The sequence below is a fragment of the Mastomys coucha genome, unplaced genomic scaffold (assembly GCF_008632895.1).
Source record: "Mastomys coucha isolate ucsf_1 unplaced genomic scaffold, UCSF_Mcou_1 pScaffold9, whole genome shotgun sequence".
NCBI lineage: Eukaryota > Metazoa > Chordata > Mammalia > Rodentia > Muridae > Mastomys > Mastomys coucha.
The window spans coordinates 10,195,896-10,211,299 of NW_022196915.1; the positions used below are offsets into that span (position 1 = coordinate 10,195,896).

At 41.5% G+C, this 15,404-nt stretch overlaps 1 protein-coding gene across 33 annotated transcripts in view; it reads right to left on the reverse strand.

The window, feature by feature from the left end:
- The window catches only part of Kcnma1 (potassium calcium-activated channel subfamily M alpha 1), a 744,152-nt gene that overhangs the window by 131,504 nt on the left and 597,244 nt on the right, over positions 1-15,404 (reverse strand). For 17 of the 33 annotated variants that reach the window (XM_031361079.1, XM_031361066.1, XM_031361068.1 and 14 more), the window contains one exon: positions 10,696-10,772. In XM_031361079.1, the coding sequence (XP_031216939.1) occupies positions 10,696-10,772 (77 nt within the window). Of the gene's footprint in view, positions 1-472; positions 647-7,107; positions 7,117-10,695; positions 10,773-15,404 lie in introns of all 33 variants that reach the window. The other 16 variants (XM_031361082.1, XM_031361055.1, XM_031361054.1 and 13 more) reach the window with 3 other exon arrangements.

Consider the following 15,404-nt stretch of genomic DNA (forward strand, 5'->3'; position numbering starts at 1 on the left):
TATATATATATATATATATATATATAATCTAGATGCTGTTGTATTTTGAAATGCTAGCAAGCCTTTTCTCCTACTCCTTTTCTTCCATGCTTTTGCTCTACACCAGTTAACGGTCACTTCTAAATCCGAATCCCTGCATTTTCACATATCCTCTGTTAAAATAGTGCTTGCTATCCTGTCACTTAGCTTTCCATCTTCACCTACTTAGGCAAGAGAGAGGAAGGCCATCAGCAGGCTGTCACATGCCAGTCTTGTTCACTATCACAAGAAGCTCAAAGCAGGGCAAAAGGGAAAGCCTTCTCATCATATACACAGGAACACAGGCGGCATGTCATCACATACGAGACCACATTAGGATGGCAACATGAGCTCGGCAGACTTACAGGACCACAGGGCACACAACACAAGACACAGGGCCGATGACCACAGACGAGCACAGACATGGAACTGTGTGTGTTGAGGTTAAACTTACAGGCACGGAAACTGGTGGAGCAATCATTAACAGAGACAGAAGAAAGCGGGAAGGTTCTCTCAAGGGTGTCCACGTTACCACGCACACGGCCTGACATGCACGAGCAGTCACGCTCAGAACGTCCGCAATCAAAACAACATGCTCGTCTCATTCTCTTGTAGATGGACATCTTGGCTATAACCATGTAGTTGGATGGGAGGAGAGGAAGAGCAGCAGTTAATGACAAGGTCACATACAGCAAGGCAGCTGGAAGGGCGCTGGAGGGCTGAACACAGGTCTTAGTTCACGTTAACAGTCTTGACCCAGAAAAAATAATGCAGTGATTGTTGGTGACAGTTTGGTTGTACATTTAAAAAAAAAAAAAAGCAGTGAAAATATAAATTGCCTTTATCATTCCCCAAGGCTGTTACATATTATTTTTGTCCCCTCGATGGAGCGCTGACCACAGGAAAAAGGCATGGCTGAACACATCCCATTTCTTGGATTTAAAAAAAAAAAAGAGCAAATTACAGACAGAAAAAAAGATGTAACCACCATTCTCCCCCTGGCAAAATTAATGCAGGAGGGCAAAAGAGACACATAGCCAATCAGTTAAATGAATTGCTTATGTGGTACAATAAATGTTTTTTGCAGGATATAAACATATCTAATATGTAGGTTTTCTCATTTTCATCTATTTCTGGGCATTAGGCAGAGCCTGGGACAAGCTTCTATCAAATTAAATGTGAAACGATTACGTGTTAATATCGGATCTGAGGATGCTTTTGCTGAACTTCCCAGGAGTGAGTTTACATGATAGCTACAGGAATTTAAATTTACTCTTGACAGAACAAATATCCAAATCTGTCTATATAAGAAATGCTGCTACTCAGGGATAACGCTGCATATATGACATTAAAGGAAGTTCACAAAAAAAAAAATCACCCAAAGCAATATGAGGTGTTGGTTTCTTGGATTGCTTTTAGCTATTCATGGGAGTATCAACTGGGAGAGCTGCCTTTTTCTCCCTGCTCACCAGAGAATTAAGAAGGCAATTAGTTGGTTTAATCATACTTTTTTTCTTACACAGAAAATATTAGCCAAGAGAGATTATAAACAACAAAAATATGAAATACTTGGCATGTGAAATATCCTGCTGACATTCTCAGGAACCCTCAGTGGTTCTCTTAAGACTCTGGCATAGTATGAAGGTTTGGTATTGACCTGGGAGCCACCTCAAATACTGACACGCAAAGCCCATTAATGTAATGCCCCCATTATTTTCTGTTTTACCCTAGTGGTCAATTTGTATTTCAGTACAAGAGAAGCCACTGCACCTCTTTTTGATGCAACAACAGTCAAACATGTTTGCTTCTCACTTAGCAGGAATTAGCCTGCTCCTCTCACAGGGTAGGAGGAAAACTCATGTATCTTCCAAGCATCACAGCCAATCATTGAACTTGGACCAAGGAAGTGTTATCTCCACTCCCACTCCGTCCTCCACACTATCCTCTCTGTCTTTTCCTTTGTAGATAATGGTTGCCCTCTTATTTGAAAATATAGCTTGTGGTTTTGCTCTCTTCGAATGTTACAGTCACCAGGAAAGGCTTTAAATGTCTCACATGGGTCAAGCCCTGTTCTAAGACCTTAACGACTTGCCATACGGTGGGCTTGTCAAGCAAGGGGAACATCATGACTGTGAAGATCAGGTACTGGGGGGAGATGAATGAGAGACCTCCAACAGCATCTCCATTCCTGTGACTAGGCTCACATTCCCAGCAACATGGTCCTTTAGCATCCTAACTAAGGCTGTGGCTCTGATTAACATGCAACCCCAGCCCTGGTCAACTGGAAGTGTGTCATTCTTTTGAGTTAGCTTGTTACCAAAAAATAAAAATAAGAATCTGCTATAGCATTTGAGTCAGAGGCCTATGTCCAGGCCACCCTGATCAACAACAGTGGCTGAAGTCAAGAATGGGAGAAAAAACAAATCTTCAATAGAAGACATGAAAATAAGTTTAGCTGAATTGTATCCGGATCTGGTATTTAACTTGGAAAGCTAATCTCTTGCTTTTTCTTTCTTAATGCTTTAGCTGGACATATGGACTTATTTCTTCCAAAGAGAATGGAGATGAATTTTTCATTTTGTTTGTCTGTTGTTTCACTGTGGATAAATTATTTTGAAAGTTGTTTTTTCTGTTTTTAAATCAAATGCTGTAGCAGAAAATCCCATCAAACTCAGAAATGCTATGTTTCTCATTAGCAACAGTCCCTGGTTTTCATTTTCATACTGCCATTTCAGGTTCATGCATGGTAATAGAATGTGACACATTTATGGGGAAAGAGAGTTCATATATATATATATATATATATATATATATATATATATATATGGAAGGGTCATGGGAATAGGTAACTTTGTAATCTTTTTTTTCCCACAGACATCAGCCTATCACAATGGGCAATGGAAACCTCCTATTTCCAAAAGGTTCAGGAAGGACCATAACATCAAACCAGTGGCTCTCAGGGACTGTTTGCAACTGTCGTGTTTGGCTGTTCCGGAGACCATGCACTGTTGTAAAATTTCATGTTGTTAGCATGCAGTAACAGGCTGCAACTGGTAACTGAGGCAGCAGAAACCCATTTGCTAGAAGGAGATTAACTGTTAATTATAAGCATTCCAGCGCGGCATATGCATAAAACAGAAAACATGCTCTTACTAGACACTCCTGCCCAGTCATTTCACACTCCCACCAAATGCAGAAAAGAAATCTCAAAAGACAAAGAACACCACACACACACACACACACACACACACACACACACACACACACAACCAGCAAGAATGATCAACATTAGCCTCAGAGACAAGACAAAAACAGTTAAAAATGATTGAGCCCCACATATTGACAAACCTTCATGAACCACAAGGTCTAGAGTAAAGATAAGCAGTTAAGAGTGTGCCCCGCTTCTGCACCACTCCAGTTACATGTGTTGTCACCTATGTACTTCTAGTTCTGTTTCCTAAGTGGAGGAGAAGGGTGATTTTGACCTTGCATCTGAAGGAGCAATCCATCAGGTGTGAGGGATGCATGTTCAGTTAAGAGATTCTCTCTGGGTCATTATAACTCATGGTGAAGATGAGCAAAGAGACCTGAATATTTGCCTCTCTTGTAGTAGGTGTTCCAGAAAATGAGTGCATTCTATTCTTGGGTTATAAAATAAAGTTATATAGGCACTACATCACAGACTTCCTAATTTTAGAGTTGTTTCTCTATCACCTTCCTCAACTCTACAGCTTCCAAACCCTTCACTTTGGTTCTAGTGAATTACAGATTCCTAGATCCTTCTTGGTGACTATTTTCTTTTCTATAGCTGATTTTGGGTCAGAGAATTCGTGTCTAGTATCAGAGAGGTACTTTGAACCTCTAAGGTTGAGTTTCACAGACCTACTTGTAACATTTCAAAACCTATCTAAAACACAAGTTTCTCATTCCTGGTTGTTAAAAAAAAAAGTCTTCTCTCCACTAGTGTTTGCTGAATTCCTTTCTTAGTAGCCATCAACCGCTCTTCCCAGTCACCAGTGAAAATGTTTTCTGTAGATTATGAGAGCAAAGCAAAGTAGGTCTATGATGACATCTAGTGGACTGCTGTGGGAGAGCAGCACCTTAATGGAGTAAAGCCCCACCTTGCTGGCTGCACACATCTCTTCAAATGAGAAGAGGGCCTTGTCTCCTCTCTAAGAGTTGAAATGCCTGTGGTGTTATTTCAGTTCAATGGCTGCTCCAATCTGTGGATGTTTAGGGGCAGTGGGGACAAATGGCTGAAAGGTCCTGGGACAGGATCCTGGGACGGTCAACACTGGTAACTTGCGAGTACATTGGTTTAACTGTATTGGCGAATGGGGCCCCCATGCAGCAGCTTCCTGAGAGAGGGACTAATGGTGTGGCTACTTGCCACTCTGTCTTGGGGCTCTTGGAACTTTACGCTCTATGGCCATAGGCCAACTTAACTCTGGGAAAGAAAAATATATAAGCCACCCGAGACTTGGATTTCTCTTTGGCCCACAAAATGTTCTTGTTCTTGGACCAGTACCAATGATGTGAAGAGGTCATGTCAGTGCCAAGAATACGATCTTAGGTCTCACCTTCCTCTAAAAAAGAGATAGCTATGTTTGAGCAGTTTCATCGCTTCAGAAGAAAGCTTTCATGTGCTTTTCTCCACCACAATAAAATGGATATCCATTCAATATTTCCATTACGACTTCCTCATAGTATTTATAGAGATAGAATAGAAGTGCTTCCCCAATAAAAACCATCAAAGCTGTCTGTTTACTGCTGAATGTTTACAATGGAAGGCTTTCTCAGATACACACTTGCCCGACTTTTCCTCTGTTGTCAAAGCTCACGGTGCTAAGAAATGAAACCTGCTGTGGATGAAGCATGGTCACATCTCTTTCCTTGGGGTACACTGATGAAATCAAGTGTCAGGCCTCAGGTTCTCTGCTGGTTGGTCCTTCTGAGCCAAGTCTGGAATGGAACGAAGGGTTGCAGCCCATGCTGTCTGCAGTGCCATCTGCCTCCGGCATCAGCAACCAAATGGCCAGCCAAGTTGCAATCATAGAATCTTAATTTGGGGGGTGGATTGGAAGAGAGAGGGAAAGCAGCCTTGCTGAAGAGGCCAAAGTGGAGGTTTCCAGGTGCTAGAGGGAAAATAGTTTAGGTCTCTAAGGGAGCAAATGTAAGAGGAGACTAGTGCAAAAGGGAAAAAAGTGCCATTAAATTAAGGCACACTTCTTAGACCACAGCCCACTTTTCAAATCAGTCCAAGGAAGGGAAGCATTGTTTCTTAACATGAAGCTATTCTTCAAAGGCTCAGTAGCCACCAAAATTACAAGCAAAACCCTCTACAGAAGAAATATCCTTTTGTTTGAGGTATATTGTTCAATGGAGCACTAAGAATCAGAGGGTCTTTCAAATCCTACAACTGAGAAATGGTATCTTCCCTTCATACAGTTCTTCTTGTTACCTTTTGGAGAAGAAGAAAAATCTTAATGCATGGCTTTCTATGATCAGAAAAAGGGAAGGACAGAGCTTAAAAGTCAGCCACCTGGAAAATACACCCAGCTAGTTGATCTGGCTCACAACAGTCACTCTGTGGCAGGGGAAGGTGAGAGAGACTGCCTCTGGAGCTGTGTGTTGATTGTGTGGCCCTCTACTTCTCAATGAGTGCTAGAGTATGAAAGTTCTGAGGGTGTAGAAGTGATGCTTCCACATACTTTTTGCAGAGCCAGTTTGGGCAGAACTGTGTGTTCTATTGATGAAGGTTATTATTTAGTTTTGGCTTTACCCAAAACATTATACAATTTCCAAACAGTGAAGGCTACCAGAACTTGAGTGGTCAACTTGCTGCTTCTTCTCCTTCTCCTTCTCCTTCTCCTTCTCCTTCTCCTCCTCCTCCTCCTCCTCCTCCTCCTCTTCCTCCTTCTTCTCCTTCTTCTTCTTCAAAGGAATATGAGAGGTCTGGGTGCTGATTCATCTCCATATCCAGAGACAATGAACTCAATAAGTTGTAGACTGGGTCTCCTGTTTCCAGAGAGTCTTATGTCTGTGAGCCAAGGCCCAAAGTTAATGGCTGGTACCCATGAGAGCACTATAGCTGTAGTTAACACATAGAAATACTGGCCTTGAAAACTATATCCAGTTGAATGACAGGGATCTTATGTCTTGAGTAAGTTAGAGAAGTCTAGAGGCTTGCTTAGATTCCTACATGGCTTATTCATGAAAAAAAAAAAAAGAGTTATCTCCTTGAATTAACTGAGGTTTCTTTTCCTTGAAATAAGCACATGGCTCCTCCAGGATGCCTAACTTTCACAGAGGAACTGTGGAGGAATCACTGAGTGTTGACGAAAGGAGAAGTTTTGAAAGCAAGGAAATGGTGTAGACTGTAGGAAATAATTACCACTTGTCTCCAGGAAGGCAGATACTTACAGTCCCAAAGGAGTATTCAATTAAATCTCCAGCCAGCACCTTCTTATACAGAGAAGCATCTATAATGTGATCGTTGTATTTCTCTCTCTATGGAATATCTCTATGATTATATATAAAAATACACATTTTTACATATAAACTACCCCAGGGCATATCATATATATATCACAACTCAGGAATATATATGTAGCCTATGTGTTTCCTTCAAGAGAGGAATTCAAGCTCTGTGGCAGGGAAAAACAAGTACTGTTTATCAAAGGCAAGCATGACCATGACCCCCAATGGACAAAGCATCTACAGCTAGAGTGGTAATTACTCTAGCCTAATCAGTGTCCCTTAAAAGTCCTGAGCAAAGGCCTTCAAGAGAAACACACTGTTGTCAGGGTCTTATTTTCAAATGGAAAATTAAGACCATGTCCAGAGCTTGCTGGAGGCTGGGGAATGGATAGAAGCATAGAGAGTGGACTCTGGGCACTCTCCAGCTCCTGGCTACTCTACAAGGACTGTGTAGGGCATGAGCGAGTTGGGGCATGATGTAACTGCTACATGCAACACGAATACCAAAAGTAAAATGAAACTAAAACTGTACAGAAAAAAAAAGTATCTCATCTAGAGAAAAGACCAGGAGAACTAGACTCTGGGCTGCTGGGAACCCATTTTACTCACAATAGATCACTACCAGGGTGCAGTTAAAATAGAGTAGGGGCCGTATTCCAAGGCAGCAAAGAGGAAACAAAATAAATCAAAGATATGTCAATGATTAGAAATTAAAGGAAATTCTTTCACACACATCAATCTAGACATGACTTGTCCCTTAGGAGTCTACCCCTGGCAACTTTTCAGAGGCTGAGAGGAGGGAAAGTATAAATCATTAGACCAGGTTTGTGACCCAGAAAAAGAAAATGAATAAATGCTATCATCTGAGAGCTTGCTCCTTGGCTAGACATCTGGATTGGACTTGCTTCCTGAATGGATGGAGAGCTAGGAAGACATGGAAAGAGATGCACGAGTTAAACTATACTACCAGCAAGGGATCTCCACAATGAAATATCCAGACTCCGTACTTCGCCGATAGAGGACATGAAACATTGAAGGTTATTGAATGAAAAGGAATGGAGTGGGTAGGGAGGGACTGGGAAGGAGAAAGTGGGTCAGGACAGGAGTTTGGGAAAATATCCAGAGTCTGGAGACTGTCAGTAGTTTTGCTCTTGTGCAGCTGCATCATTCCATGGTGAGTTACTAAGTGCTGCACTGAGAGGTTTGGATAAATAACTGGGTGAGTCAATTGTCCTTTCCAATCTTAAACACCACGAGGTGCCTGACTGGTGCCTTAGCGTCCTCCTATATATATTGACCATGATAACTATTTCCTGTGAAAGTTTCTTTACAGCCAAACATATCTTCTCCAATTTCTTGAGTGCCTGGCCTTCATGGGGGGGAGGTTTATATTCAATTATTCATTTTATTCTAATCCTCTCATACATGTCTGCATCCTGCCCTCCAGGCTATGACCTCATAATTGGGAATAACAACGTTTGGACAATTGTTATTAGTATCAAATATTAACCACACAGCCCATGGCCTTGCTACACTTAAGAGTAGCTTGGTGGAGACAATCCTTTTGCAGCAATTGTGTCTCATGCATGATGGCAGATCAAACATTTCACTACCTTAACCTACTATAAGGGAAGTTAAGGGAATAAAGGTATTGTAAATTATAGTGTGCTTTTCATGACAAGAAAGCTAAAAATTTACTGCTGTCTGTTTTCCTGAAAAGAAAATGGAAAAAAAATATACCCTGGAAGTCAAATCATTTTTTGCAATTATTTTAAATGGGGTATGCCATAGTGTACTATGGTATCCTATAAGGGGCATTCTAATTTCAGAGAGAGTGAGAGAAGTTCTCTCCTCAACTTTCCTCTTCCATTCTGTCCTTCTGAGTGAACTCTCCATCCAGATGCGAAGGAGATCCTTTAAACTGAGACCTCATGAGGTCATCTGCTTTTCCAAAATCACCTGGCAGTTTTCAGGCAGAGGACTGTAATCCAGCTTGTCGGCACCTTCTCTGCCTTCCTGTGCAATCCCACTTTGTATCTCTTTCTCTCCATCACCATAGACCACAGAAGCCTTCTATCCATCCTCTAAATGCTGCAAATGGCTTCCTGATTTTGAGTCAAATTCCCTTGCTCTTCCCCCCACCCACATCTCACCTCCACTATCAGCTCCCAGAGGACCTGCCAAGCTATGAAGCAGCAGCTATCCTTTGAGAACCCTCATATCCTCAGAGAGCCCTTCCCCTCTTCTTAGCAGGTGGGCATCTATGAATGTATAAGTTTGGTGAGATGATATGGGTTTATTTTTCTTTGCTAGATAAAAGTCTTGAAAAGAATCTCATTCACCATTCCATCATTGGTGTCAAGAAGAGAGGATCATGAAGAGGTTACACACAAGCATATTGAATGGCTGCTCAATTAGTAGCCCATAGTCTCGCCACTTCACTAAGGCTCCCAAGGGATGAGCTTGCTTATAAAGACACCCTGGCATGGATTATTGACCTCAGCATGCCCCTAGCCTGCTTCCTCCCTTTCTCCCTCTCTTCCTTCTTCATCACCACTACGTGAGTTTCCTTATGGAGGTCACCATCTTGCTCTGGTGCTCTCTCTTGTTTACATCTGTTCTCAGGATACCCTGTTCCTTCTGAAAGAAGTGACTCTGAGGATGCCTGCTCGGTTTCCAAGTTCTCAGACACATGATAAGAAGGCTGAGGGATGCCTGGAGCCTGGTAGTTGGCCTGATGGTGTCCTTTCTTCATGTTCACATGCTCTTCCTTGTGGGTTGAGAGAATCAGGAAATTGTTCTTGGGCTGGTGACAGAGTTTGGGGCAAGCAAACTTACATGTTAAGAAGTTGGACTCAGCTGGTATATGGAAGGGAATCTGAGAGGATTTCTACAGAAACTTCTCTAGACCAAGTACTGCCTATTGCTATTTCCCAAGATATCAACTTATTAATTTTTGGGTAGTACCATTTTTATATCTTACTGGTTTAACACATTCCTCTCAGACAGTCCAGTGAAAAGAACCTTGGATGGCAGACCCCAGAAGAAATGGTGGCCTTTTGACTAATTTGTGCTTGTAAAAATGTATTTTATGGAAATGATCTTTCATAACTCTCTTCCTACCCATTTAACTCAAGGTTATCCTTCCTCTTATCAGAAAGGTCAGGACACTTCAGAACACAGCACCAAGATAGGCCTCAGGGGACTTGAATCTATGAATGCTGGCTGCATGGCTATCAGCAATTTCAACCTCTCACTAAACATGGAAGGGTCATTGTTTCTCTAACTTGATTAAATGTACCCCTGCTAATTATGTAGGGTTATGGTGAGGACTAAAGCAACCATCACAAGGAGCTTTTGGAACCTCAATTCATCATCAAAGGGGTGGTATCACTGCTATCATTTTTCTCTGATGCTCAGAACAATCTCTTCCGGGGTGTGTGTTCTAATTGCTGCAAAAGGGTGGCCCTCCCCAAAGCAAAGACCGGCTTTTCAGCATGATGTCTGTAGAAGTCATAAGCCAGTGTTCCTGAATCAGCACTGAGGGTCATTAGGAAACCTTTGGTAGAAGACAACGGAAACAGACTATGTTGAAAGATTCTGAGTCCAGGACATTCACCCCATAAAGCAATGTGCCTCATGTAGGGAATGTTGAGGTTAAAGACATAAAGGATGGCCTTTAGGACATTGCTAGCTGATTGCTTTATTGGAAGTACTAGTTTTGTGTTTGGGGTGATCCCAATCTGAACCTACAAGAATTCTAACTGAAAGGCAGTCCAGTTCTTTTATTTCAAGATTAGACTAGGTTCTGAGACTCATTTTCCTACTAGGATTATGTATAGTCTATACTTAGGGACCTTTAAAAAACATTCCCCTCTTCCACAGCTTTAAGTACCCTCCATTTTACCCATGATGCTTAACTGTATGGACCAGAGATGTTTACTTCTAGAGAAGTAGACAATAGGTACTAGGTTCACACCCAGGCACTGAGTGATTTTTTTTTTCTTTTCATCTTTTGCTTGAAGCAAGGACAGGTATTTGTTTTATGTTTCTTTAAACTGCTGGGTCAAATATATAAACACATTCAAGAGAGCACTTGGTGTTTAATGTCCTTCTAATAGGAAAAGGAGAAGGAAAAAGGAATTGAGGGGTGGTGAAGGGGAATAGGGCGGGGAGGGAAAAAGAAACACTACTTACGCCGCCTGCAGCCGCATTTTTTAATTCTTTTGGGATCTGTGACGTCATCATGACAGGCCTTGCAGTAAAAAAATGCCCTGGAGAAAGAGAATGGAAAAACTGATACATCTCATAATCCACCCAAGTAAAATGAGTACCACGTTTCCCCTGAGGTGGTGCCAAATTAATGAAACATGCCAACCCTAATTTCCTTTCATCTTTTGAAAAGTTTAGACATCTGCAGACAGAAATGTTTGTTGTAAGACCACTCATTTCAAACCCAGGATTCTGTGATTGGAGTTGGTGCTCCTTTTTATAAACTTTTATTTGCAAAGGAATGGGGAGAAAAGTCTTGCTGGTGTCACATCCTGGGCCTGTGACTGTTGTTCCTGAGAACAGCACTGAGTACTGGTCCTTGGAGCACATGGTGAACCATCCCTGAGTCTTTGGAGTGTACTTTAAAAACAATTCTGAAACCCCAACAGTCTAGTTGAATATATATTAAGGGGCACAAGGATAATGACCCTCAGTCAAACATAAATATTACCTTTGTCACTTCAAAAGCAGCATCTCTTATTAACTAAAATAAGAACGATTTGAGGGACACTGGAGGAAGGAGGGACTTAAGAAACAATGAGTGCAGTGGTTCCTGTCAACTCTCTCCTGAGATTTAAAGCTTGTTTCATTCCAAAGCTGGCTAGATCCATTTCCATTATATCTTGCTCCAAGCATATATAACAGGTATGAGTTTTGTTCTCTTTATGGTGTAAGATTCAGCTGACCACTGGAATGGGATAAGGAGAGGAATGGTTGGGTTGAATGGGCCCGAAGAAGCATTCAACAACAATAACAATGTTCTCTAATCTGACTTTAGTGTCAATCTGAGACTTCAATGTGAACTTTGGTTGTGCCAAAGATACTTTGGATGAGAAGAACTAAGATGATCGTAGCACTGCTCAGCAGTAGTATCCAGAGGAACAACTTCAGGGCCTGGTGGGTGGGTTGTACCCTTCCAACTTGAGATTGTGCAGAAGCATGGCCATACAACCACTCTGTTATTAGCTTTCAGCACAGGAGTCAATAGGTGACCGGAGACACTCACTGTTCTGTAAATATATTAACCATGCTTTGTGTTAGACAGTTCTGCCCAATTATAGGCTAATGTGAAATACTTGAATACATTAGCCAGTCTGGGATAAGGTGTGATGTTCAGTAGGTTACATGCATTTTTGGCGTAAGCTCTTTTCAAATTATGATGGTTTATTGGGATGTAAACCCATCATAAGTAGAGAAGCATCTGTACCAGAGAGGTAATAAAATTTATTGGAACAACCTTCCAACCCTCTGGATCCAGGAACTGACAAAATCCTGGGCTTAACGCCGTTACCACTCCCAACATGAAATTGAGTGCCAGGAATAAACAGGGCCATTTCTTGATGGAGGCTAAAGAAATAAACACAATTCTAGGTTCTTTTATGTTTTCCATAGGGTTTGCATTTCTACAGCAAGCCCAAAGCACTTTTGATTCAAGAGGCTCCTTCACCATTCCTTTCAATGTCAAATGGCATATACTTTTTGCAAAATCAGAAAAGGCAGCTGTTGGCTCTACAAGACACTGCAGTTAGGAAATCAATAGATGGTGGTCTGCCTTGAAAAAGGAGGGACAAGAAGAGGTGTCCTCTTGATTGGGGCAGGTAAGTTTGTATCTTCTTCCTCTGGCTATCTTCTTCCCATTAGATGCTTTCCTGAGTGATGGCAACAAAGCAGTAATAACAACTAACATTTAGAGGGTACGGACTCTAGGCTGGGTGCTACTCTCAGCATTTCAGAAGCACTAACACATTTGATCTTCATGAAACCCTTTGAAAGAGGCTTAATTATTACCTCCATTTTACAGATAAGTAAACTGAGACAAGGAGAGATTAAATAGCTTGTTCAAGGTCACACTGCTAAATGTCAAAATCTAGATTCAAGTCCAGGAGCCAAAAATCTTGAATGTGTTCCTCTGAAGACATTGAGAGATGAGCCTGAACGAACTAAAGCCTATTTCTTTATATAAAACATTTTACTTTTAACTGACACAACTATGTGTATTTGAGATATACAATGTGCAGTTTTTAAATTCTGTTACAGAGTGGCTAAATCAAGCAAGGCAACACATATTCTCTCATCTACTTGTTACTTTGTATCTGAGGTGAAGACCTTTAAAATCTACCTGAAAAGAAAAATTGCTAAAAGCAATTTTCATGAACGCAATACATTATCTTAAAAACAACAACATCATCCTATGGGCCAGGGAGGTGACTCAGCAGGAAACAGCAGTTGATGTCAAATCTGACAACTTGAGTTTGATCCCTGGGTCCCATGTGGCAGAAGGAGAAAAGCTGTCCTCTCACCTCCCTTCAAGGTGAACAAATTCTCACATCTTTTCAACACAAATAAATAAGTAAATGCAAAAATAACCTGTTTTAAAACAGCTATGGTCATGGCACTCTGCAATGATCTCTCGCATTTATCTTCTTGTTTAAATTAATGTTTTCTGTCCCTTAACCCTTATCCCCAGAGGTGTCCCTGCCCTAGCGTTTTGGAACCGACCAGTCTACCCTGTGCTTCTATGGACTTTTTAAGGTTTTATATATAAAGTGAGATTGTGTGGTGTTTGTCTTTCTCTGCCTGGCTTCTTTCACTTAGCCAAATATCTGCTTCAGTCAGACAGATGAGGCTAATGAGAAAGGTTGAGTAATGAGCTAAAGGTGTCCATGAATTCTCCAGACTAAAGAGGAAGATTTAAACCTCAAGTTGATTTTTGCCAAGTGGCTGTTCTTTGGGAGCTGCCGCACTCATGGAAGCCTCTACCACATTCTCTTGGCAATGCCTTTCCAGTAGAGCTACACACTTGTCTTTGTGAACTCAGTGATCCCAGGAACAAAATCCCACAGGTCCCAGTTGATACTCATGACTATTGATTCCAGGAACCTTTCCCCACTTCTGGGGTCTTCTGTCTTCTCCTGCGGCTCATCTTCTCACTCCAAAACAATTCCCATCCTCTTCATCCCCAGCTTACATACCAACAGAAAGACCCCTCCATATCCTGCTAAGCTGGCTTTAGGGTCTCCTTGTCCTCTGTTCTGCTGTGAGTTGACTGAAGGTGGGAAAGGATGAGTTTGCTCTCTAGCAGGTTGTGGAATATCAAGCAGCAAAAGCATTTCTCCAGTGGAGAGCAAAGTAGTGAGGAGTCACTACTCCTACACCATGCCCTCCCCTCCCCAGGGCTTCCAGGCCTTTGTCCCCTTCTTCCTGCAGTTCCATGCTAAAAGCTGCTCTCATCTGCAGCTTCCTGTGAGATGATTTGTTGGCTCTCAGTGATTTTAATCATCTTGCTTTTCACAAGTTTATATGACCCCCTTTATAAACCTTTGCTCTTGTTTTCCACTTACATGGGTCATCTGTTCCTTGCCAGGAACCCCTACTGATGTGGCCCCATATTGATATCTCCAGACGCTTGGATGTACCTGCCTTTTTCATGACTCCATGGTATGTTTAGGACCAACCTTCCATTTGCTATGACCCAGATAGAATTCCTCATTTCCTACCACCTCCATCTTCCTCTGTTTTTTCCCATCTCAGCAAGAGGGATCACCATCACTGCCACTCTCATGGTTCATGCCCCAGGTCTAGGCTTCAGCTATGATTCCTACTCCTCCTTCACTTCTACAAATTCATGAGTACATAGTACAGGTTCTCCAGACTAATCCATATTCTACCTCCACAAGCTGCCAGCATCTCCCTACTCTATTTGACACTCTCTGATATCTTGCCTCCTCTCCTGCCCCATTGCAATAGACCAATCTTTAAGAATATAGTTCTGATCAATATCATAGTTACATTAAAGCATCAATAAGATTCAATCCATAACAAGCCCCTTCTATTTGTAAGTGTCCAAAGAATCAGGTGTAGCCTTCCCTATGATCTCTTACCACTCCCATCCTCTGGTCTTCTCCTGGCCATGCTGTTTCCTGTTGTCTAAAGACAATGAGCATTTTGCCATTATCTCCCTTTCCCATTCTTTCATTGCATAAAAAATTTCCACCCCACATTCTCATTTCTATTTCTGTTCAGATGCTACCACCTTGGAAAAGTAACCTTCAGTGATGCCCAATGGAAAGCCTCCCTTTCTTTTGAATTTTCTAGAACCCTGAAATTCTCTCCTCTATAGAATGTGAACCTCAGGACAGCAGATAGAACTTCCTGGAGCCTTCCAAACATTAATGTGTAGATATTTGATGAATGAGTGAGTAAGTGAGTGAATGGATGAATGAGTTAAAGGGTGGGTGAGTGAGTGAGTGAGGGAATTTGAGAATGATTCCCAGGTTGGGGTATTTCATGTTTTCAGAAGAAACCAGAAATAGAAAATCTAATATAATAGCAGACAATTTCTTTTAACTTGACAACTAATCTATTATTTTTAATTATGACTCAAACAAAATATGTATTTGCTAAAGAAAGTAAGAGAGACACCAGACTGTGTTCCAAAGTTATTTAAAAAGAGAAGTATTTAGGAACAGAAAATTAAAAGCCTATGACCCAATATTCATTTCAGAGTAACCTCCTCATGGGATTACATGGGTTCACTCTTCTTTCTCTAAGCTTTGTACCTGAAAGTCTTTATGACCCAGATGCCACTAACCTCTTGTGTGTGTGTGTGTGTGTGTGTGTGTGTGTGTGTGTGT